This window comes from Apostichopus japonicus, chromosome 17 (genome assembly GCF_037975245.1).
Source record: "Apostichopus japonicus isolate 1M-3 chromosome 17, ASM3797524v1, whole genome shotgun sequence".
NCBI classification, from domain to species: domain Eukaryota; kingdom Metazoa; phylum Echinodermata; class Holothuroidea; order Aspidochirotida; family Stichopodidae; genus Apostichopus; species Apostichopus japonicus.
This window is the reverse complement of record NC_092577.1, coordinates 9,942,135-9,964,370: the sequence shown is the minus strand read 5'-3', so window position 1 is coordinate 9,964,370 and position 22,236 is coordinate 9,942,135. Positions and strand designations below refer to the sequence as shown.

Genomic DNA, 22,236 nt, shown 5'->3' with positions numbered 1-22,236 from the left:
ATCCTATGAGTAAATGCCGGGCAATGTCGCAAATGAACTTTTGGTTTATATATCTTACAACAATCCGTCGGACTTTTCTTATTTTCTTGCCCCTCAATAAGTCGAATTTTGTTCCACTTTCGAGAGAGAGGGAGGGGGGGGGGTCAAATATATATATATTTTGTTTAATGAGAAACTACCACAGATAAATTCGGAATCAAAAGACGACAGCCTCCCATCGGGATTCGAATCCGGGCCTCCCGCTTTATATGCGGATACCCTATAACCAACTATAGGCTATGGACATTGATTGAATGTCCTGTTGTAATTAGGTAACATTCCTAAATTGTATTTTGTTTTACAATCAGTTTTGTTAATTAAGCTATATGAAAAAAGGGGGATATACTCCGCCCTCCTGAAATCCCTTAAAAGTTAGAATTCAGCGACCTACACGCCCATACCCCACCCCCGCCCTCCATCCCCCTACCCCCCTCTCCATGCATGATCCTTTTGCTATACGTCCCTGATCCAACTCACCGTTTATTTGTTTTACTGGAATCAATTCATTGCGTAATATTAGGCTGTCATTTATGAGGGACTACTCCCTATAAATTCCCTGCACCAACAGATGGTTATGTTTTTCATTAAATTTGAAATGATTAGGCCTATATTAAAACCTTGGAAATAATTAATTTGCCATTGATCAAAAACAATCACGACATTTTTTTTCTTTTTAAATATGTTAAAGATGTTTAAAAAAAATATTTTCATGTTCAACTTTTAAAAAAAAAATTGTTGTTTTTGTAACATATATTTATTTCTTAGATTGGCACTAATGGGCGATCTTACAATTATATGAATATTACCGGATTTTATGTTATTTTATGTTGGTATAACTTGTGTCATCCAGTGGCCGTCGCCAGTTATTTCAAACTTGGGGGGGGGGGGCACAACACTTTTTAAGGGGGCACAATATTTATTTGTGAATGCCGTCCTGGGGGAGGGATTTAAGATTTGGTCACTTAAGGTCCTTAGATGCAATCTGGTGCCATATTTTGCAACTTAATCTGTCCGATATTTATGTTTTTAATTGAGGCGGGGGAAAAATGGAAATTAACCCTTTTGCTTTGATAAAGTTTTTAAATAATTAAGGGTCATAAGATGCAAGTTGGTGCTATCTGGTGATTATCCATTATGAGAGAACAAATAGATGTTTTCCGCCGGAAAAGTTGGGGCGGAAGCATTCTTCAGCCCCCTCCATCTCAAGAGAGTCTGGGCAAAGTTTACAACGTGACTAGAAGACTGTTGAAAATTTAAATTTAAATTCATGCAGGGTAGTAGTGAAGTTCAAGCACTAGCGGTTCACGACGGGGCCTCTGTGACTTTGTTAGTGAGAAAACAACTGGTTATTGTGATGGTCGGTGGAAAGAAGTTTAACTGATGACCATAATACGTTTCGTCCTTTGTACAAACAAAAAATTGTTTTGAGTATTTTTTAAAACTACAACTCGCATTTGGGGGGCACCTGGGAGAACCTGGGGGCACGATGTTTTAGGGAGGGCACGTTCCCCCTCCCCAGGTGTCGCCCCCTCCCCCGGGTGTCGCCCCCCTGACGACGCCACTGGTGTCATCACGTGAGATGTTCATCACATGGAACTAAATAAAGGTTTCATTTTTATGAGTCCTCATTACATACATTCAGTTTAGTTTAAACATGATTAAACATTAAGTATAAACAGGTTGATATGTTGTCCATATAGGCTATATTAAAATAAGAAATGATTGTGCAATGTATATTTTTTAGTAATTAAAATGAATACATTTCAAAGTTGTATATGTCACCAACGGAAAGAGCTATCAATGTGTTTCTTTTGCAGTTTTTATTTTGTTGTTGACATTTGAGACTTTATCATCCCTTTTACATATTTCATGATTATATTGAACCTTTTCAAATAAATTGTTATCAAATCATATCAAAAGATCTACGAAAATTTAATCAAAAGCTGCATTTTGTTATGCAAACTTGCTGATATGATACTGACTAACCGATTGGGTGAGAATTTTATATACTAAATGTCCCTTATCGTATATATCTTTTAAATGCTACGAATATCGATTCCAAATGGAATATTTAGGTACATATTAATCAAACGCACTACGTGACTGTCGTTCAGCCTACAAATAGTTCTCACACGGAACAATGCAGCCGCATCCCCAATATAACTAAAGATACAACGAAACCAGTTGTGAAACAACAAGTTCCACGAAGAAAATAAGCTGGTCTAGATCTAGATGTAAAATGAAACAATTGTAACAATAACAAACGAACTTTTACTTCCGTCGTACCGATGACGTCATTTTACCAAGGCTATAAAAATAAAAGTGGTTTTTCTTCAGGCGTGACGAAAACTATGGCATTGTTATCCTCTCCTATATCTGTACATATACACCGGCGGATACAGGGCCTTTGTTTGGGAGGGGCCAAAGTGGCATTAGAGTGATATGGGGGAGGGGTCTAAGGGGAGGGGGTGCCCCCCTCCCCTTTGGAAAATTTTCTATTGCTGAATGCCCTCAGATGCAATTTGGTGCGACAAAAGTGTACAATGGTGGTGTTAATTTACTTCTAAAAAATATGTTTCCCAGGTTTAATTTTCTAAAATATCTATAAAACAAAGTTGGGATCATCTTTCTCAAGAAATTTTATTTCTCATAGGTTATAAATTTCTTACAACCAGCCCGTAACTGCAAAATGGTGTTAAACTGTAAATCCTCATGCTCATACATTTACATAGCTCCCAACTCTTGAGAAGGCAAATGCTGGTCCATGCCACGAATCGCCGTCCTGGGGGAGGGGTATAAGGGGAGGGGGTGTCCCCCTCCCCTTTTGATTTTTTTGGAATCCTGGTGATGCCTACATGTAAAATGGTGGCACTTAGAAAGGCTTTTGTCACCCAAAATTTTCTGAGAAATATGCATTTTTTGTGTGTAACATCAATAAATTGAATAGTAGGTGATAATTCATTCTTTCCCGTGGCATGAAAATGTTCGCTGCTCGCCACAATGAAAAGAAATATAGGCTTATTTGAGGTTCAAATGATGCTGTAAAGGAGGTTTTATACTCTATTACGCTAAAAGCTGAAGAAATGATGGTTGCTAAGTCAAAAATTGATGCCAATTTTTTTATGTATACTTGACAATTAAAATGCGGTTTTTTCGGACGCTTGTGCAGGTCAGCGGGTTTGGGTGTTAGAATGCGGGTCTAATTCCCGCGAATTGCGGGTCAGTTGGGAGCTCTGCATTTAATTTTAAACCAGAAAACGAAAAGGTTTAGACTAGTCTACCACTGCTATTCCTCTCGATTTTTTTAATTTCCAATCATATGATTTAGCGGATGTTCGGAAACACTTTTTGGCTCACCTTTGGGGGGCCATGGCCCCCCTTGGCCCCCCCCCCCCTTGGATCCGCCAGTGTACATATAGAGTGTAGGGAGATGAGATATTGTACTTCACCCGCCACATCAGATATATGAGGAAGTGTGTGAGTGAGTGAGTGCGTCGCGAACTGCCCAAACGTCAATGTTATAGTTGTGAATAATAACACCCCAATGGCCACCGAGCCATGTAAAGTGACTTCTTCTGTCGACACAACAAAAAACTGCATCTGCCCTCCTTCAGCCTAGCACCAGCTCACCTCTGCACCCTTTGTTACATAGTCGCCCGCTCTTAAATACATCCCATTGCTATCACCTCAGTTACGGCAGGGCCAAACGCAACACTCCCCCCCCCCCCGCCCTCCCCATATATCTTATCAGTGGGCTATTTCGGAACTGACTGAAGGATTAGCCATTGGACCGTTGAGTCTCGGGTAACTGTCGATGTGTCGCACTCGATTGAAGTTCAACACTGGGGGGTACATTACTCTCACAAACCCGTTTATATAAAAATGAGATAACATGTAGACAGGTGTGTTATATGACGGAAACTCAGTAACACTTACCATGACAATAATACCGTCATTTCCAGAAAAATATTTAGGCTAAATTGTTGGCGCCAAGGTTGTCCTACCCCAAAGTAACCCCCCCCCCACCCCCTGTGGCAAGCCGTGTGGGACAAACACCGCATAATATATCCGCGTATTAATTCGAATATATACGCGTATTAATTCGAATATGTTTTGTACATGTGTAAAGTTTTGCTTTATGAAGCGATCTCGCAAGCCCGCCAAAACATGTATCGTTGGTATATGTACACAGCAAGAGCGGAAATGTGTTTTGTGTATATTCTAATTAATCCGTGCATATATTGGATTTAATCCCCATATGTATTCTATTTAATACGTGTATATATTCGAATTAATACGTGTATATATTCGAATTAATACGTGTATATATTCGAATTAATACGCGGATATATTTGGGCCATATGATTGGCAAATAATATATACGGGTATATAATACGCGTATAAATTACGATTAATACGCTGATATATTATGCAGTGTTTGTCCCACATGGCTTGCCATAACCCCCCCCCCCCCCCCATTGCAGGGCATAATAAATCATAATAGCCAGTATATTGAAAGGAAACAAGACAACAGGTGGGCCGGGCATGTCATAAGCACTTAGTTTACTTCGTTGGGAACAAATATATGTTTGATTAGCTAACATGTTAATCTCCAACATTTCAGGCAGAAATTATAGGCCATTATATTACAAGGAGGAAACTTTTGAAAAGGAAACCTGAATCTTCAATAACGGGTGAACCCCTGCTCAAGTTTTTCCTTGGCCTCGAAAATTAACCATCCCATTCCCCGATGTTGTGTCCTTGTCAATTATTATAATCAACATGATAGATACTTTTAGCAAAAGACCACTGAATATCCAAGGCGTAATGTCGTGGACTAGAAATGTGATCTTGATGTACTAGTTAGTTCATCATGGATATCATTGGAAACTCAGCATTTCATTCAACTCTTGAAAAGTCAAGTTAAGCCTTCTTGGATCTGTTATATCAGACGTATTCATATTACGACAGTACTCGCAAGATTTTTTTCGGTTTGTTTCTCGCTAATAGTTCCGTTTACATGCCAAGTTTAAGTGGAATGCGGTGATTGGTTAAAACATTTCAAAGAACTGATACGTAGACAAAACTGAGTCATCCAATTGCCATAATTGGAAGCATCACTTCCGTTTTGGGTTTATTGTAGAGAGCTTGGTTTAGATATTGCATCATGATCCAGAAATTTCGCAATCACACACCTACACTCTGAAAGTAGTTCGTTTATGCGTAGTAAAATAATCCACGAAAGGAGCTACTTTTTGGCGTTATTCGACTTATCTCACCCCTCTGTCTGGGATAGAGAGAGAACCAAACTGAAAAAGATGCAAAATTATACATATTTAAATGGAAAATATGATTAAATTCGTGCTCATTCCTAACATTCTGTCCAAATTTATTATAAATTATAACCGACGGGTAATTTACGATGTGTTGAATGAATGCTTGGTGGAGCAATATGTCTGAGCTGCACATAATACATCCGGGGCTCTTTATGCACCGAAATCGACTGCATACATCTATTACACGTATACTATATGCACATATATTACACGTACTTGTTTGCCATTTACTTGTATACGTAAGGTATACTAGTACGCGTAGAAGTACTAGGTACGGTGCGTGGTACGTTAGACATACATTGCGTTCATTTCTTTTCTGCCAACATGGCTGTCAGTACAGGAACAAAATCTCTCCCAACCCTTTAGGCTGGGATCGGCTAGAAGAACGTTGCCGGTTCCACAGTTCTGTTAGCAAGTCGGCAGTTAGAAACCCGAAGGAAATATTGAGATACCAGATAATTCTGCATCTCATTTGGGAAGGCATCAACAGAAGGAGACAAAATAAAAGCAGAAATTGGAATTTCCGAGCCATCGGACTTGGACTGGAGAAATTGCATCACAGTTAGTGACGTCACATCGTGCAACTGCATTGCAATTTGTTGGCTCAAGTTGGAGGTTTCCACGTTACCACAATACCGCTTTGTATTGCAAAATCTTTCGCCAATTTTTCTTGACACCGAAGATGGCTGGATCATCGATATGTGTCTTATTCGTGCAATAACTTCGTAGTTTATACTCCCTACGAAAACAGTGCCAAGCATGGCTTTTTTACACTTGTTGTAGCGGGGAGAGACCCCCTACACCGCCACACAGGACTGGCTCAATACACGGTCAAATGCTCTCATCTCCTCCAAAAATTAACAGGTTCGGAATATCTTCATGCTGGAAAGCTCAATATTTGTGTTGATATTAAGAACTCACGTTTTCATGGATAAATACTTTGACTTTTTCAGTATTCCTTCTATACAATTGGTTCCATTTCTTTCACATCGTCAGCCACCCTTAGCAACCCTGGCCCAAAAATATCATTTAAAAAAAGTATAACGCGCGCGCCCCTTTGTTCATGTTTCTCTCAGTTTTACTTTTAGCAGTAAACAGCAAATTCGAAAAGTAAAGCTCTTCATTATTAACATTGTTAGTACTATCTCTCAGGAAATAACTGTACATTTATTTTGAGTTTTAGAGAAAAGTAAATTTCTCTGTTGATTTTTCTTTGTAGGCCTGAATTGGAAGAAAGCAGGTTTGCAAAAGTAAGGAAATTATATATTTTTAGATGAGCATTCGTAGACAATCTGTTCCCATCCCTATTGGTCATCACCATGGCCGTAGTAAGGATGAACTCTCATCGCAAGACACACCCCAGAGTGTGAACAATTCTTTTTTTAGTGGGAGTATCAGCCCTCATTTATCAGCGCCGACTCCACCTAACTTTATACCATTGTCTCTTAAGGGAAATGAACCACTAAAAAAGATAGGAAAATATGTTATTTCGGACCAGATTGACTGTAGCACCTTCAAGGCCTGGGATTCTGTATCGGAGGAGAAATTCACAGTAAAGGTAAGTTCATTTAACTAACACAGCATTTAACTGGTACTGTCCATTATTTACAGTGATGATGCAATAACTTACTAACCTAGCTAACAAGCATTGACCGTGTTAATTCTGAACAGGGTACATTGTAAACGTTTTCACTAAAACCAGGAAATGACGTGTTCATGAATGCCCTTTCTGTGAGTTATCTTACTAAGCTTAATAGTTTGGCTTGCATTACTGTGTTACAGTAACAAGATGACTATTCATTGCAAAAAAATACTTGAAGTGTTCTATACTGTACGTTTAAGCAGACCTAGACATTCGAAAAATGCCTTAAAAAAAAACCCTGAGCCTGCACACGTTTCAGCAATTCTCTTGACAGTTGTGTAGAGTCCTATACAGATATGTATTACTATATATTTGGGATTGAATTTGTCTCAAGTAGTTTCATAGAGTTCAGTGCACCGGTCTGATTCTCAAGTCACTGTGTTCTTTTATCAGGACAGCCTGACTGGCTGCCCACGATGCTGATGGCGGGTGCACCACTCACTGATCTATGAACCAGCTGAAGTGAGCGGTGTGGACCATCCTGTAAGCCTGCACCCACTCTGTTAAAACTGTTGGCAGGACAGAGGTCAGGGCTCTGTGGGCCTTTTTTCCAGCAGGTTCCATTTAGTGGAGCGATTCTCGTAATTTGTTCCAAAACTCCGGATGAACAAAGATCATCAACTGACAGAGTGAGGACATTGCAAGTGTCTCCCGAAGGAAATGTTCCAACTTTCCTCGGAATTACAAGTCTGATTGCGCAATAGATCTATGACGTGTAAGGGACTACATTCTCGAAAAGTGTGTTTTCCTGTAGAATCGAATGACGTACACTTTCGATGCTACTTGATCAAACTAAGTATGTTGCTTACGAAAGTCCAACGTACAATAATGTCAACTTGTTTTGTTTGCTTCACTGTAACCAGTGACATGTCATCGAAAGCAAGTGATGAATTTCAAATGATTGTGAATAACTTCACTTTTACATGGTTGTAGTTATTTGGTGTACATATATATATATATGTATGGATGCAAATCAGATGTGTGCTTGTATACATACAGTATAGAGATTATAGGTTTAACAAAACTTAAGAGCACTTAAAAATTCATTTAGAAATACCATTGAAAATTGAAATTTCATTGGAAATTTGTGTCTTGAGGCATGACATTGCCAAAACATAAATAAAATAGTACAGAGAAACAATAACAGTTTTGCAAAGTTGTTGCTATGACAATAACTATGATCATCAGTGAGCAATATTGTATCATGGGACCAAAAACAAAGCCATGACCATTTTATACAGTGAGTAAATTTGGTCTACAATTCTAACTAAGTATCCCACAGTGAGTCAATATCAGTCGTTCTACACTTCCTTGGTGAAGAAACCTCAGGTTGACCTGCTTTTTCATGCATCTGATTCACCTTCAAATTTCTGGTTTGAGTGGGCAGGTAGTACTCACGTTCTTAGTCAGTGTGTGTGAGTGTGTGTGAAAAGCATTGTGCAATTATACGACTATTGCACAATACACAAACCTCGACCTTTCTCACTGTGGCCAGTGTGCACACAAGAGAATACACTATTTAATGTATGGGACATCTGGTAATACTGGTCAATATATTTCCGGTTAAAGGTTGAATAGAGCATCAAGTGGAACTCAACTGTGATAAGCTGTAGTGTAGTAATATCAGGGGAGAGAGAGATTATATCTGACAATGGCTTATTTAAACACAATGCCTATTGTTTTCTTGGTAGTTGCGAAATAGCCTTTGAAATATTCGTTGATGGGGTTATCATTTACTGTCTTAGGGGAGCTTTGCTATAATTTTCTTGTAAGGTTGCTTTTAGCAAAGAAGTTAAAAATGAGTGGGAGAGGCAAAAAAAATAATTGCAGTGAGTCAGCGTGCTGTGAAAGATAATTCTATCAGCAGAACTGGAGGAAATTTCCCCAAAGTACGGCAAAATAGGGTCGGAAAGACTTTCGAACAAGAGGAATTTGGTGGTTGTTCATTGCTGTACTTTCACAGTTGACTGTCATCGGATCTAATGCAGGGAAAGGAAAAGGTCACTCCAGTGGTTCTATTTTTAACTGTTGGCAAGGAAGCCGATTATTTATTTTATCCTTTGCTTTCTATTCTCAGAGTGCGGTCGAATCTAGTTTGATATATACTTTTAGTTTACGGTATATATACTGTATATACGTCAAGTATGATGATATGCTGAAGCCTAAATGTGCGTTCATCTACGAGATCTCTTTCTCGTTCTTGCTTCATCTCGAACTAGGTTCTAGAATTGTCAACTGTTTGCAATATATACAGGTCTGGATTTTGAGGGTGGTGGTAAGGCAGGGGTTGGGGGGGGGGGAAGGGTGTATTCAGGTAGTATGTAAGATTACCTTTCATATGAACATAATTGTATTTAGTGCAGAATTATATTATTTTTGGGGGAAAGATTTACTGAACATAAACTTTACACTAACTACTGTACATTATGGTGGAAGGCTCAGACTCCGAAATTTAATCTTCAAATTGTGTGTTTTGGTCCCTCTCAGAAGTTAGTTAAATTGGGATATTTGGATATATTGGTGATTCCTACTGTACCTGTCAGATGCCTCATTGAGACGCCTATTGTGCACTGACTTTTAAAAATAGGTACATAAAAGGCGATTTACTTAAAATTAAAGATACTAAGAGCTGATTGTTTTTTTCTTCAAATAATGATCTTACAGTACCAGCCAAATTCTGACAACTTGTGGTGTTCCAATTGCACAACACCTTGCTAACAGCCCTGGTAGACAGTAGAGAAAATGTAGAAACGTGTGTTTTAGCGGCGGCGATAGTTTCACTGCCAGTATGAAATGGAAATTCTGTATTAGTACGTCACTCTCACAGACTCTCACTTTGATGAAAAATTCTACCTTACGGTTTTATACCAAATGAGAATTCCCTGCTTGAATATTACATACCGTAGAAGTAATTATGGTGGGAAGGTTTTTTTCTGAACTCACAGTCTGCAAAAATTGGCATCAGAAATTTGTCATTTTACAGCTCATAGATATTGATGGGTTTTGTTGTTCTTTTTTTTTGTCAATGTAAGCACTGCAGCATTGCAAACTGGTTATAGTGATCACGCTACACTAAATTTAAAAATGACAAAACTATTTCAACAGAGGACGCTCAATCAGTCATCCGCAGTTTTCTCTTTCGTAACCAAGGAAATGACATAACTTATATCTTTTGTTCTTTAGCCCTGCTACAATGGTTCTAAGTTGATAAAAACTTGATCGCGGTTCTTCCGTCGCCAAATTTCCACAGAAGTCTTTGCTCAGTCAGTCATACTCTATCGCGCTCCTGAAGGGACCGAGTCGACCGCACTATTGGCACAATCCAGATATATATATATATACAGTTCATGAGTCCAATCATGGTAGGCGCTGGCTGCATCATGCGATTGGGCGATCACGCCTCAGAAAATGTTTAGTCCTTAAGATTGGAGGTTTAAGAATTTAGGTTGGGTCTCGAAGGGATATTTCAGTTTTTTTTTTTTTTTGTCTAGACGCCAGAGGCATTTCTCATTCAGTAGGATGACGACCGTGTTGTGACCTTTCTGAGATGGATGCATGTTGCATGGTTGAATTATATAAAGAGATGCCTGTGTTTGACAAACTAAAAACCAACAGAATTTTGGTGGTTTACTGTACATTACCGTGCTGTAGCACTGTATAGTATTCGAGTGCTGTTAAGTGGTAGATCTCTGTTAAAGAGCAGGATTTTGTTTTTTGGTCTTTCTTATTTCTTGTGAGAAAAAAGACTTAAATTGACAATGCTCAGATTGTGTACAAATTGTTGATTCCATGAAATAGGTTTGTTACCAATGATGTAGTTGGTTTGGAAGATATCATACAGTAGTCACAACGTCGTCAAAGTGTAACGTGCAATCTTTACATCACAGCAAACAGTACTGTGAATAATGGTACGTAATAGTCATGGCATGCGACGTGTGTGCCAGTTGGTGTGTGTGTGCATGTGGCGCTGTTGTGAGCAGTCTGACTGCAAATGCTATAAACCTGTAAATAGTTCAATTTATATAAATTTTTTCTTGACATTCAAGAGTTCTGTCTTACCTTTGTCCACAGATTGCTTCGAGATCCAAGTACCAGGAGACCTTTGCTCCGCGCTTCAACGTGGCGCCCCAAGAGAACATAAACAATGTGCACGAACTTCTGTTCAGCGACGACCACGCGTACGTTTTCTTCCCGTGGACCTACGGGGACATTCACACTCACATCAGGAGCCAGAGGAAGCTGAAGGAGCCGCAGGCCGCCCGGCTGTTCCGCCAGATCGTCTCGGCTGTTTCCCATTGCCACAGGAGCGGTATCATCCTGAGGGATCTGAAACTAAGAAAATTTGTCTTCGCTAATCCAGAGCAGTAAGTAACCAGTACATAGTCGTATATTTTTATTGGGTCTGAAATTTTGAATTCAGGAGGTGAAAAGTCCGATAACTAGTCGGACTTTGGGATGTGAAGAGTTTGTTGCGCTCGGTGACCAGAATTAACCATCTCATTTAGGGTGTGGTACTGACTTTGGAAACTATATATATAGCATTATTTCTCTTCAGTAGAGGGGTGGCAGGGTGTCCGATGGAGTGGGTTGGGGGGGGGGGAGGAGATTGGGGTGCTACTCAGTTGGAATAACGATCCATTCCCGGCAGAGTGTAAACTTGCAAAATCAAATTCTGTGCGTTCAGTCTACATTGTATAATCTCTCAGCACTTGTGAACACAAAGTTGAATTACCCATTCACATACTGTAGTCTTCTAAAAAAAGAAATTATGGGTAATTTTTATGCCATAACCAGGGGAATATTTTACTGGAATTTTCTCATTCAGAAATTCGAAAGCATTCGAAAAGTCTACTGTACTAACCCTTTTTTGAGCGTTAACGGATCTGGATGTATGAAAAGGGCAGGTTCCGTAAAAGGTAACAGGTCAAAGGTCAAAGCTGGAGTGAACAAAAGGCACTGATAAAGGGCTTTCGCACTAGTTTGACGTCAGCATGAGCCAAGCAAACAAGTGATTGGTGCGGGGAATACTGGCTCAACAATAGAACATAGTTCCCCTTAAATTGTGGTGCAATTTCCATGTTCCTGGTGCATGGGTCTGTTCCTTATATAACTGTAGGATACATAAATACATTTATATCTCTCTACAGTGTACATACTGTACAGTACCATGTATGTAAATACATGCATCTACCATATACATGTATACCATATATAGTATCATATACAACATACTGTACTGTACATCTTGTTCACAGTACATACTGTGCCATACAGTACCATATATACAACATGCTGTACTGTACATCTTGTTCACAGTACATACTGTACCATACAGTACCATATATACAACATGCTGTACTGTACATCTTGTTCACAGTACATACTGTGCCATACAGTACCATATATACAACATGCTGTACTGTACATCTTGTTCACAGTACATACTGTACCATACAGTACCATATATACAACATGCTGTACTGTACATCTTGTTCACAGTACATACTGTACCATACAGTACCTTATATACAACATGCTGTACTGTACATCTTGTTCACAGTACATACTGTACCATACAGTACCTTATATACAACATGCTGTACTGTACATCTTGTTCACAGTACATACTGTACCATACAGTACCATGTGTACAACATGCACATACTGTACATCTTGTTCACAGTACAAAGTGTGCCATACCTTACCATGTAAAACATACTGTACTGTACATCTTTGCACAGTATAACTGTACTGCACATACAGTATCCATACTGTACTACATAAATGCAGCATACTGTAAGTTGCGTCTCTTGACTTTCTGTATTGCCCTTGTGTACTGATTAGTCCTGACCTTCATTGTTATGTGGAATTGATACTCCCTGGGCATTTTCCAAAGATGTTGCAATTAACCTTTCTTGCCTGCCTTACTTTCTCTTTGAAAACTGCTGGCAGGGATTTCCCTAATGTTGCAAGAGATCTGTCTGTTTGCTGTTGCAATCGTATTGACAGACAGGCTGGCTCTGTGCTGATAAGGTGGTGTATTGATAAACTGTGCAGCACTACTCGAAGTTGGATCCACCTGTTGGGGCTCTATAGGGGGACATCAGCAGTAATATCATGTTATGTACCAAGCTAGGGAGTGATGAGAGTGATGAGCAGTGCTCTGTGCACAGTGAATATTGTCAGAGTTGAGGTTGAGTGGTTGTATAATACACAGCCTGGACTCATTTATCAGGTATCACATGTTGATCGCAAAAAGGCTATAGATGCAAAATGGTCTGGTTGCTAGAAACTCCAAACAATGTGTTGCGCAATTTTTCACACAGGGACCGTAGTACTTTATAAGAAACCGAAGTCAGAGCCTTCAAAACTGCTAGATAAAGTTTGAACACATAAAAAGATCTTATTCCCTGAGGCTGTTATAAACATTGATCATTAAAATACAATCCTACTAGAAAGTCTCAAAATATATTGTCCACAGTGTTCTAAAGTGACATTTTGTAGCTGTATAGGGACAAGGTCGTTTAGTTGCCATTTCAGAAATCATAATGTTTTGTCGCTTTCGCAGTAAACCAATGTATTAAATCATTTATCTACTCAAAATGAGGAATTCAACAAATTCTCAGAATCATTCAGTATTTAAAATGTTAAATTAAGCATATCTATATATTTATACAATATGATATAGTATGTTGAAGTATTCTTGGGTATAGTTAGCATAAAACTGTAAAAAATTCTACAGTTGTGTTATGGAACCCCAGTCTGTTCTGTCAGGTGCATCCACTTTACTCAGTCACCCACGGTAACCACCTATATTCTTATACAGTAAATACATTCCAGTAGTGGCTACTGTAGTCCTTGCCTCTCTCAGTGTGCAGAGCATGAAATAGTGTACTCATTTGGGTGGGTGTGTGTATACATGCATTTTGCCCAGGTTTGGATTTTGTGTGTAAGAGCTTGTATGCACGGAGATAACAACGGTTCTGTGTCTGCAATACCAGATGTACTGTGCAGCTTCCAACGTAAGTGTGGTGGTCGCCGCCGTGTCGAAAAGAAAAGCTGCAGCAAGAGCAGTGTCATCATTTATAACAATAAAAATAAATAACAATGGATATTTTTCTGCAACCTCCACAGCATCCTACATTTCAAACAAGTGTCTATGCCAACATGTTGAACATACCTGGAGACTGTGCAGTGCATAGGCCTTAATCATTGCATCTAGTATAAATTTGTCTGTTCTCTTGGTGAGACAGTGTCTACAAGAAACCGACATTGTCCAGCGGAATACTTTACAGCTCTTTTTCTTTTCCTCTTCTCTTGCAGAACTCATCTGGTATTAGATAATTTAGAAGATGCGCACATTCTCCCCGACCCTCAGGATGACACCTTACAAGACAAGCACGGCTGCCCGGCCTACGTCAGCCCGGAGATACTCAACCCCTCTGGGGTGTACTCTGGCAAGCAAGCAGACGTATGGAGCCTGGGTGTGATCCTCTACACAATGCTAGTCGGACGTTATCCTTTTCACGACGCCGAGCTCGCCAAACTGTTTGCCAAGATTCGCCAGGGGCTGTTCGTCGTCCCCGAGTCACTGTCCCCACTGGCCAAATGCCTCTTGTACAGCATATTGAGAGTAGACCCGAGCGAACGGCTCACCACGGAGGAGATCCTGTGCCATCCTTGGTTCCACAGCTTCTCGGAGGGTACGTCACGGTCGTCCGGCAAGACCAAGGCTGCCCCCGACCAGCTGGTTCCCGACATAGTATTTGAAGAGGGGGACATGTTCTTCTTCACGTAAAGATTCCCACTCTGATAGATCACTGCCACACCACCAGAGGGATTAACAAAGTATTGAAATATTATTTTTCAGGGTGAAGTTATACCAAGATAGGGGGGGAAGGGGGTCACCCGTGAGACATTGAACGTCCGTGGGTTCAGAGGGTTTGCACCGTGGAGGAGGGTACATCACCTTTTAAATGCAGAGAGAGGTAGCTGCTGAGCGATACTTTAAACGTTGGTTCAGTTGCAGAAAGCAGGGGAGAGGTTTTTTTCGCTAGTTATTCCATGTGTTTTGTATTAAAATTGTGAAAGTTTCTTTATACCCAACAGCAGCACTGGTAGATTTTGATAGTTAAAACCAGATGGAGGGTTTTGTTTTATAATAGATCGGTATTTTGTTTATGTCAATAGGGAAGCATATTAATTTGTAACCAATCATAGCATGGGAGGCGGGTGTCTGCAGTTAACCTTGGTGATAGCTATCCATTTCATCTACTGAGTAAAGTTAACTGTTATTGTGTTATGAGTTGATTACAGTTACCTCAGCTGGTTACTGTCAAGTTCAGCTGCTGATTGCTGTACCTCAACTGGTTACTGTCAAGTTCAGCTGTTGATTACTGTTCCTTAGCTGATTACTGTCAAGTTCAGCTGGTGATAACAATTACCTCAGCTGGTTATTGTCAAGTTCAGCTGGTGATAATAGTTACCTCAGGTGATTACTGGTAAGTTCATCTGGTGATAACAATTACCTCAGCTGGTTACTGTCAAGTTCAGCTGGCGATAACAATGACTTCAGCTGGTTACTGTCAAGTTCAGCTATTGATTACAGTTACCTCAGCTGGTTACTGTCAAGTTCAGCTGCTGATTGCTGTTACCTCAGCTGGTTACTGTCAAGTTCAGCTAGTGATTACAGTTACCTCAGCTGGTTACTGTCAAGTTCAGCTGCTGATTGCTGTTACCTCAACTGGTTACTGTCAAGTTCAGCTAGTGATTACAGTTACCTCAGCTGGTTACTGTCAAGTTCAGCTGGCGATAACAATGACTTCAGCTGGTTACTGTCAAGTTCAGCTATTGATTACAGTTACCTCAGCTGGTTACTGTCAAGTTCAGCTGCTGATTGCTGTTACCTCAGCTGGTTACTGTCAAGTTCAGCTGCTGATTGCTGTTACCTCAACTGGTTACTGTCAAGTTCAGCTAGTGATTACAGTTACCTCAGCTGGTTACTGTCAAGTTCAGCTGCTCATTGCTGTCACCTCAACTGGTTACAGTCAAGTTCAGCTGTTGATTACTGTTCCTTAGCTGGTTACTGTCAAGTTCAGCTGGTTATTAAAGTTATCTCTGCTGGTTACTGTCAAGTTCAGCTAGTTGGTTATAGTTGATGACATGGTTACACATTAAATTACAGTTACTCTCTTCTAACTCCATGCAGGTGGTGATAACTGCATCTGGTGACATTTCACTGTTGACCAGGTGATGTTAGCTTCTTTTTGTGTGGTCATGGTTGAAGCCTGAAGGAAGGAAAATATGACATCATAATTGTATTATATCATTACTAGAGAGGTGTAATCATATATAAAGTATATCTGTATAGTTCTGCATTTACACAAGACTAAACCAAGGTCTCCCACCTTTCACATACTGTACAGGGGGAGAGGGTACAAAATAACGAAATGCCATAGGAATTATACATGGTGTACAAATCATTTCAATTTGCTGGTTTCTCTCTTCAAGATCAAGGTAAGTAATTGCTGAAAAAAAACCCCAATTTAACCTGTTAAGAACATCAGTAGATATTTGGTTCTACAATTGATCTAGTAGCTTTAATACTGTAGTTAGACCACGATTCTACTCGACTTCTGTGAAGTAGATGACAGTGGGTAATCCATCAGTGTGCCTGTGCTTACTACTAAGCTTAATCAAGCTTACAGAGTATGAAGTCCAGGTGGGGGGTGGGGGCGGGGGGAGTGGTGCACCCAGGGTGCACAAATTCTGCAGGGGTAGGGTAATATCGTCACTCTTAAAGTGTGCTTTGGTGCTCTAACCCAATATAGCAGCTGATATTTGTTGTGTACCCAAAGGACCGGGAAAGAACTGGTATGCCATGATACCGAAGATAAAATAATATATAAAAATGGATTTTGGCGGGTGTTATCATTTAAATTGAACCCACCTTTGAAATAGTGGTTTCGATAGAAAATACACTCCTGTTACATCGTTTCTAATGGAGGAACAAACCCAAACCATGATCTTTGTAGCCTAACATGATATATGTCTGTGATGAACACACCTACTTCTCTCTCCTCCCCCCCCCCCCAAATCTCCAAACATTGATCAGAGGAAATCTTGGTCTGTCTGGAAGATTATATGGCTGTGGGCTGCCATTTGTTGATTTGTGATGTCATTGGTGCCACGGGGAGGGGGCGGGGAGACGTTGGGACCTTAACTGTCCGATTGCTTTGAATTCCATATTTTTGAAGTTGAATGTAGGCAGTCTTGAGGCTGAAACCAGTGCCATAATTTGGTTTTTATGTTACGACATTTGAAACCTTCTACATCCAGCATCTGCAAACCGTATATCCACTACAGAAAAAATAACAGTAATGAATATAGAAACAAAAATAGTTAAATATTCAAGTATATATGGCTTTAGTTATGACATATTTAGACTTGCTCAAGTCTTCAATTGTGAGATTGGGAAGAAAAAAACATTGAAAGGTTTTTTTTTTTCCCCTCATCTATGTGGGCAAGTTGTTCATCACAGAGATCCCTATCATGTGAACCAGTGATAATGTTTGGATTTGGTTCCTATTCCTCCCTCTCTCCGGACCCTCTTCCCCCTCTCCGGTCCCTCCCCCCCCCCCCTCTTCTATTCACATCATCACGCAGGCAAATAAAATGGTATATTATTCATTTGCAGAGTCCAATAAGCCCTCATCATCTGCTGTCTGCTTCATTTATAATTTTAATCGAACCTGGAGTTATTGAAAATGCGTTAAAAACTGAAAGGAAACGGTTGTTGTTTATTAATTTGTCAAAGATGAGAATAGAGATCAGTATTAATAATAATATGGTTTGTTTTTTGATTGTGTGAAGTTACTCCCAATACAAAAATAGAAAAGTCCGAAACGGTCAACCACTAATATCGTCGTCTTCTCCATATTTGCATTTTGAACTTTAATAAAAAAAATTGTATTACATTGCATCAATCATTGTATATCTGGATAACCTTATCCTCGACTCCAACCCCCTTCTTCCTACCCCAGCCTGCATCTTAATATGGATAATAGTTATGCAATGTATTTAAGAGACGCTACTATGCATGGTATAGGCTCATTGAAATATAAAACAAATGACATGTTAGTAAATAGGAGAAGCCTACCACCCCAATAAAAGTCAAACTAGGGTACCATATTAATACCATTGCGGAAATACCCCATTTAATGATGCCAGCAGGGAATGGAGGGTGAGGGAGACAATTTCCCCTCCTCTTAACCAACGGAAAAAACCGTAAACAAAAAACGTGAGTTTCCTGTAACAGGAAATGTTGAGGTGTTTGTACTCAAAAGCTCACCCTCCCGCATAGGTCTTGGAGAATATTTCCCACGTCAAAGGGAAACCTTCAAAAAATTGTGTCCACTTAAAAGGTGTAGACCTTAACTTTCAGACAATAATGTAGTATCCTTTCCCCCCAGCTAACCAACTCTGGCCCCTTCGTATTCTGTCTTACATCCCCCTCCACTCAGATCCAATCTTTCACCAACGATTTCAAATTTATTGCCAATGATATTTTCCAATGATTATCTCATTCGTGATTTCTGCGACCTCTTGCCATTTTTTTCAAGGATAAATCATTAACTTGGAGGACACTATCGCAGAAAAATGTAGGGGGGGGGGGGTGCAGATAAATAAACCTCAATTTCATTCGGATTTGGGCCTCGTTTTTATTTATCTGTGGTAACGATTTGGATCAGAGTGGCGGTGGAATAGTGTCACGTGTTGACTTGTTCCACTGTAGTAGTTAAGTAGAACAACAACTCTATCGTGTCTTTCTGTGAAGGTCAAAGTCATGACATGCTGTGAAGTCGCGTTCACTCCAGAAGTAAAGCTGGGGGCAGGCGGATTCCCATTCGCTGTAGGCTATGGCTCCTACATGTTCTAGAATCGATGAAATTCATGTGATATTTCACTGTAATATGTTTCGTTCTGGTGCAGGGCTCTGCTTGGCCTCGTCTCCCCACCCCTTGCCGTGGGCATCAGTCCGGCCTAGTGAGCTTTCAGAGTTCCCTTGTATGACGGCCATATTCTGGGAGCTATATCGGTTCTGTCGCAACACCTGTTTCTATTGGATAGCGTTTAGCCTGTGATGGCGTGAATGTTAATTTCTTTGAACCGTGGAAGAAATTACTTGGTCAGTTAAAAAAATACTTCCATGTTGGAAATGACTCAGTTTATAAAGGTACCGTACCACAATTACAGTAGTGTATCCGCTCGAAAGGTTAACCATTGTCGGAGAAAAGAGCTAAAAGTACCTAATGTAATGCTTGTTTAAGCATATTATCAGTTACCATCATGCTTTGTTTTTTTCTGCTTTTATGTGAACGATCATAATTTAAAGTACAGATAGCAGTGGCGTAGGAAGGTACTCTTGAGTGGGGGGGGGGGGGCTGAAGACTGATGGCCGGCCTGGGGGAGGGGTCTAAGGGGAGGGGGTGTCCCCTCCCCTTTGGAAATTTTTTGCATTTCCAGGTGGCCTCAGATGCAATTTGGTGCAATATAGCACATTTCAACACCCACTCCATTTTGTAAATAATTTTGCATTTTCACCTGGCCTTAGATGCAATTTGGTGCTCCAAATGAGATTTTTTTCACATTTGGAAATGAAAAAGGGGTTTTCTGACTTGCGAAGCGGGGGGCGGAATGATACTTCCGCCCCACCATATTTTTCACAGGGGGGCTGGCGCCCCCAGCCCCCCGGTTCCTACGCCCTTGACAGATGGTGTGAAAATAGGGAGGATTGAACTGTGATATAAACCATTGTAGAAAATCTTTGGTTACATGTTGATATTACTCCGAGCGAGCAGATGGAATGGTTGGGGTTCAGTATGCTAAACTTGCTCCTCTTCTAGCTCAAAATCTAAACTGTCATGATATGAAAATTTGCAAGTGCTATGACAGGCCAAGAACTCAGCTATCATGTGGTGGGTAGGATATATACCAGTTGAAAACTTCTATCTATGCTTTGACAGGTCTTGAAAGTGACGAGTATAGTGTGTAAGTCGATAGAACAATTAATTGTGGTGCGAGACCTACACACGGTAAGCAAGTATAAGGTCACTTGTACTATGGCTTCGCACTACGATGATGCAATATGTACATACTTCGTAGTTCCGGTTGCGAAATGATTGCGACACATCTCATTGTGTCTATAGTTGGCAGCTTTCCAAAGGATCGATAACTACGGAAGCGTAAGTTGCCATTACGGAAAATAAACTTGCAACTTTGCAAATTGTTGTTAACTTGCAGGTGGATGTATTTTCTTGACAAACGAACAAGGAAATGCAACAAACTGCAGACTGTATTAAATGCTAATTTGATCGCTTTTCCCATTACGTTGTCGTAAGAAATTATTTCAAACTTGTTCCATTGGTAACCTTTCCTAAATTGCGACATGTTACCAAAATATTGCTAATTTCTTTTAATATGCTAAGTACATATACACTACACGTAACGATCGTTTCAATTAAGGGAGAAACCCTTCAACCGGCCATGCACCATTAACGCCGTAAGAATAACGTCTAATTTCTCAAACAGACAAAATAACATTGTTCGATTGACTCCAGTTCCCCTTTGCGCAGGGACAACGTAGCTCGGCTACGGTAGCCTTTAATCTCCATTAAGGCAACATCCTTACCCTAATAAGGTGACAATTTTCGGGGGCAAACGTTCAATTGGGAAGGTAATTTCCTTAGAAAATAAGCAACAGAAAAAATTATGAATTATTTGCCTGTGTTATATCGAAAATTCTAGAATCGTTTTCAAAAGTTCAATTGTTGACGTTTTTTTCCAAGTGGTGCAGTTTAACAATCCTGGGCAAATGACAATACTCCGGTACTACATTCTGTCTTTTCAACAATTTTGAGCGAATCGTTCAGCTGTTAACTTCTTTCCAAGCGTACAATTTGACAATTTTCTGAAAACTGTTGAAATGACGACATTGCAACAATTTCCCGCAAATGTCAACTTATTAGAGTTATATACTCTTATCTTGATGGCATTTATAAGCTGCTGTGCTAAACCGCTATGATAGCGCGTATGCAAATTAGTGGCGCTGTTTCTGATCTACAAAAACGGTAGCCGTGCTCTGACGACAATTCTTGAAGAGTTATCGGCCATAACGTGCTTTGGCAGACAATGCTGTTTGCCGAACATGTTTCCATCGCGAGGTTCAGACAGCCAAACACACAAACGAAAAAGCCCAGATAAAGTAGCGTTCTTGCATCTAGTCGACAATTAAACCAATCTTACCCGGTTCGAATGAGTGTGACCCTGGGATAATTGAAGCTCACTCCCACAGTTTGGAGGGGGGGGGGGGAGGTGGAGATCCGCAAATCCCACCCTATCACCCAAAAATTAAATTGTGACGTGAAGGGTGCATCTTGAGGCACATTTATACGCTCTAAATATGGCATATATGTAAGTCCACATGCAAAGTTATGCTCGAATCTGCTTTTCATGTTTTTTGGGGGGTTCAAGAAGGGGCAGAGGTGTAAACACCCCGCCCACACCCACCCCACACACAATGCTTTCACAATTTATATAAGGAAAGCAAATCAATTTTTGAAACTTTCGAAATTTTCGACGTTAATCTCAGTATTTGAAATGAATTAAACATGTTTGAGTATCTCAAAGGGGGCAAGAGCATCCAGAACAGAATTTCAATTAAAGTGTGGGAAACTAATTACTGTAAGAAAAATGCTGCAAGTTCTTTCAATCTTCACTAATCGCAAATTTATAAGCTTGTAAAATGTGTAAAATGAGACAGCTGAAGAGGAGGGGGGTGGGGGAGGGGGTAAGGGGATACAGTCCGGGAAGCGAGGGGGCCAGTAAACGGCATGGAGGGGAAATATGGAATGATAATGAATATAATGAATTCACATTTGCAGAATATACTTTAAGAAACACGAATGACATAAATTAGTCATAAACATTTCAGGGGTCCGATGTGGGCGCTACTCGCCACGAGTACGGAATTAATACTCAGCACCGCCCATTCACTTTACCGAAATTAATACGGTATACCGGTATACCGTATAGCTGTTCACAATCCTTTTCCTTTAAATTACCTCGATGGTAAAAGAAAGTTGCTTATGCAAGCCCGTTTGTTATGCAAGCCCTTTTCTCTTCATATGCATAACACATCACTGAAACCAATTGATCTGG

General features: G+C 40.1%; 1 protein-coding gene and 1 long non-coding RNA gene across 2 annotated transcripts; one reads left to right on the top strand and one right to left on the bottom strand.

Moving 5' to 3' along the window:
* Positions 1-5,603: 5,603 nt before the first annotated feature.
* On the top strand, positions 5,604-17,113 carry LOC139984051 (tribbles homolog 2-like). Its single transcript, XM_071997715.1, has 3 exons — positions 5,604-6,933; positions 11,089-11,381; positions 14,341-17,113. The coding sequence occupies exons 1-3, from the start codon at positions 6,649-6,651 to the stop codon at positions 14,813-14,815; spliced, it is 1,053 nt and encodes a 350-aa protein (XP_071853816.1). The 5' UTR covers positions 5,604-6,648; the 3' UTR covers positions 14,816-17,113.
* Positions 14,627-20,462, bottom strand: LOC139984052 (uncharacterized). The gene is made up of 2 exons (XR_011798916.1): positions 15,504-20,462; positions 14,627-15,461 (listed from the first exon to the last, which is right to left on the bottom strand). It is a non-coding gene; the product is annotated as an uncharacterized lncRNA (long non-coding RNA).
* Positions 20,463-22,236: the final 1,774 nt, after the last annotated feature.

Excerpts from the sequence above, each read along its gene's own strand:
- LOC139984051 (XM_071997715.1), top strand. The coding sequence starts at position 6,649 with ATGAGCATTCGTAGACAATCTGTTCCCATCCCTATTGGTCATCACCAT. Across the intron at positions 6,934-11,088 it reads AGGAGAAATTCACAGTAAAG|ATTGCTTCGAGATCCAAGTA; the intron begins GTAAGTTCATTT and ends CTTTGTCCACAG. Across the intron at positions 11,382-14,340 it reads GTCTTCGCTAATCCAGAGCA|AACTCATCTGGTATTAGATA; the intron begins GTAAGTAACCAG and ends CTTCTCTTGCAG.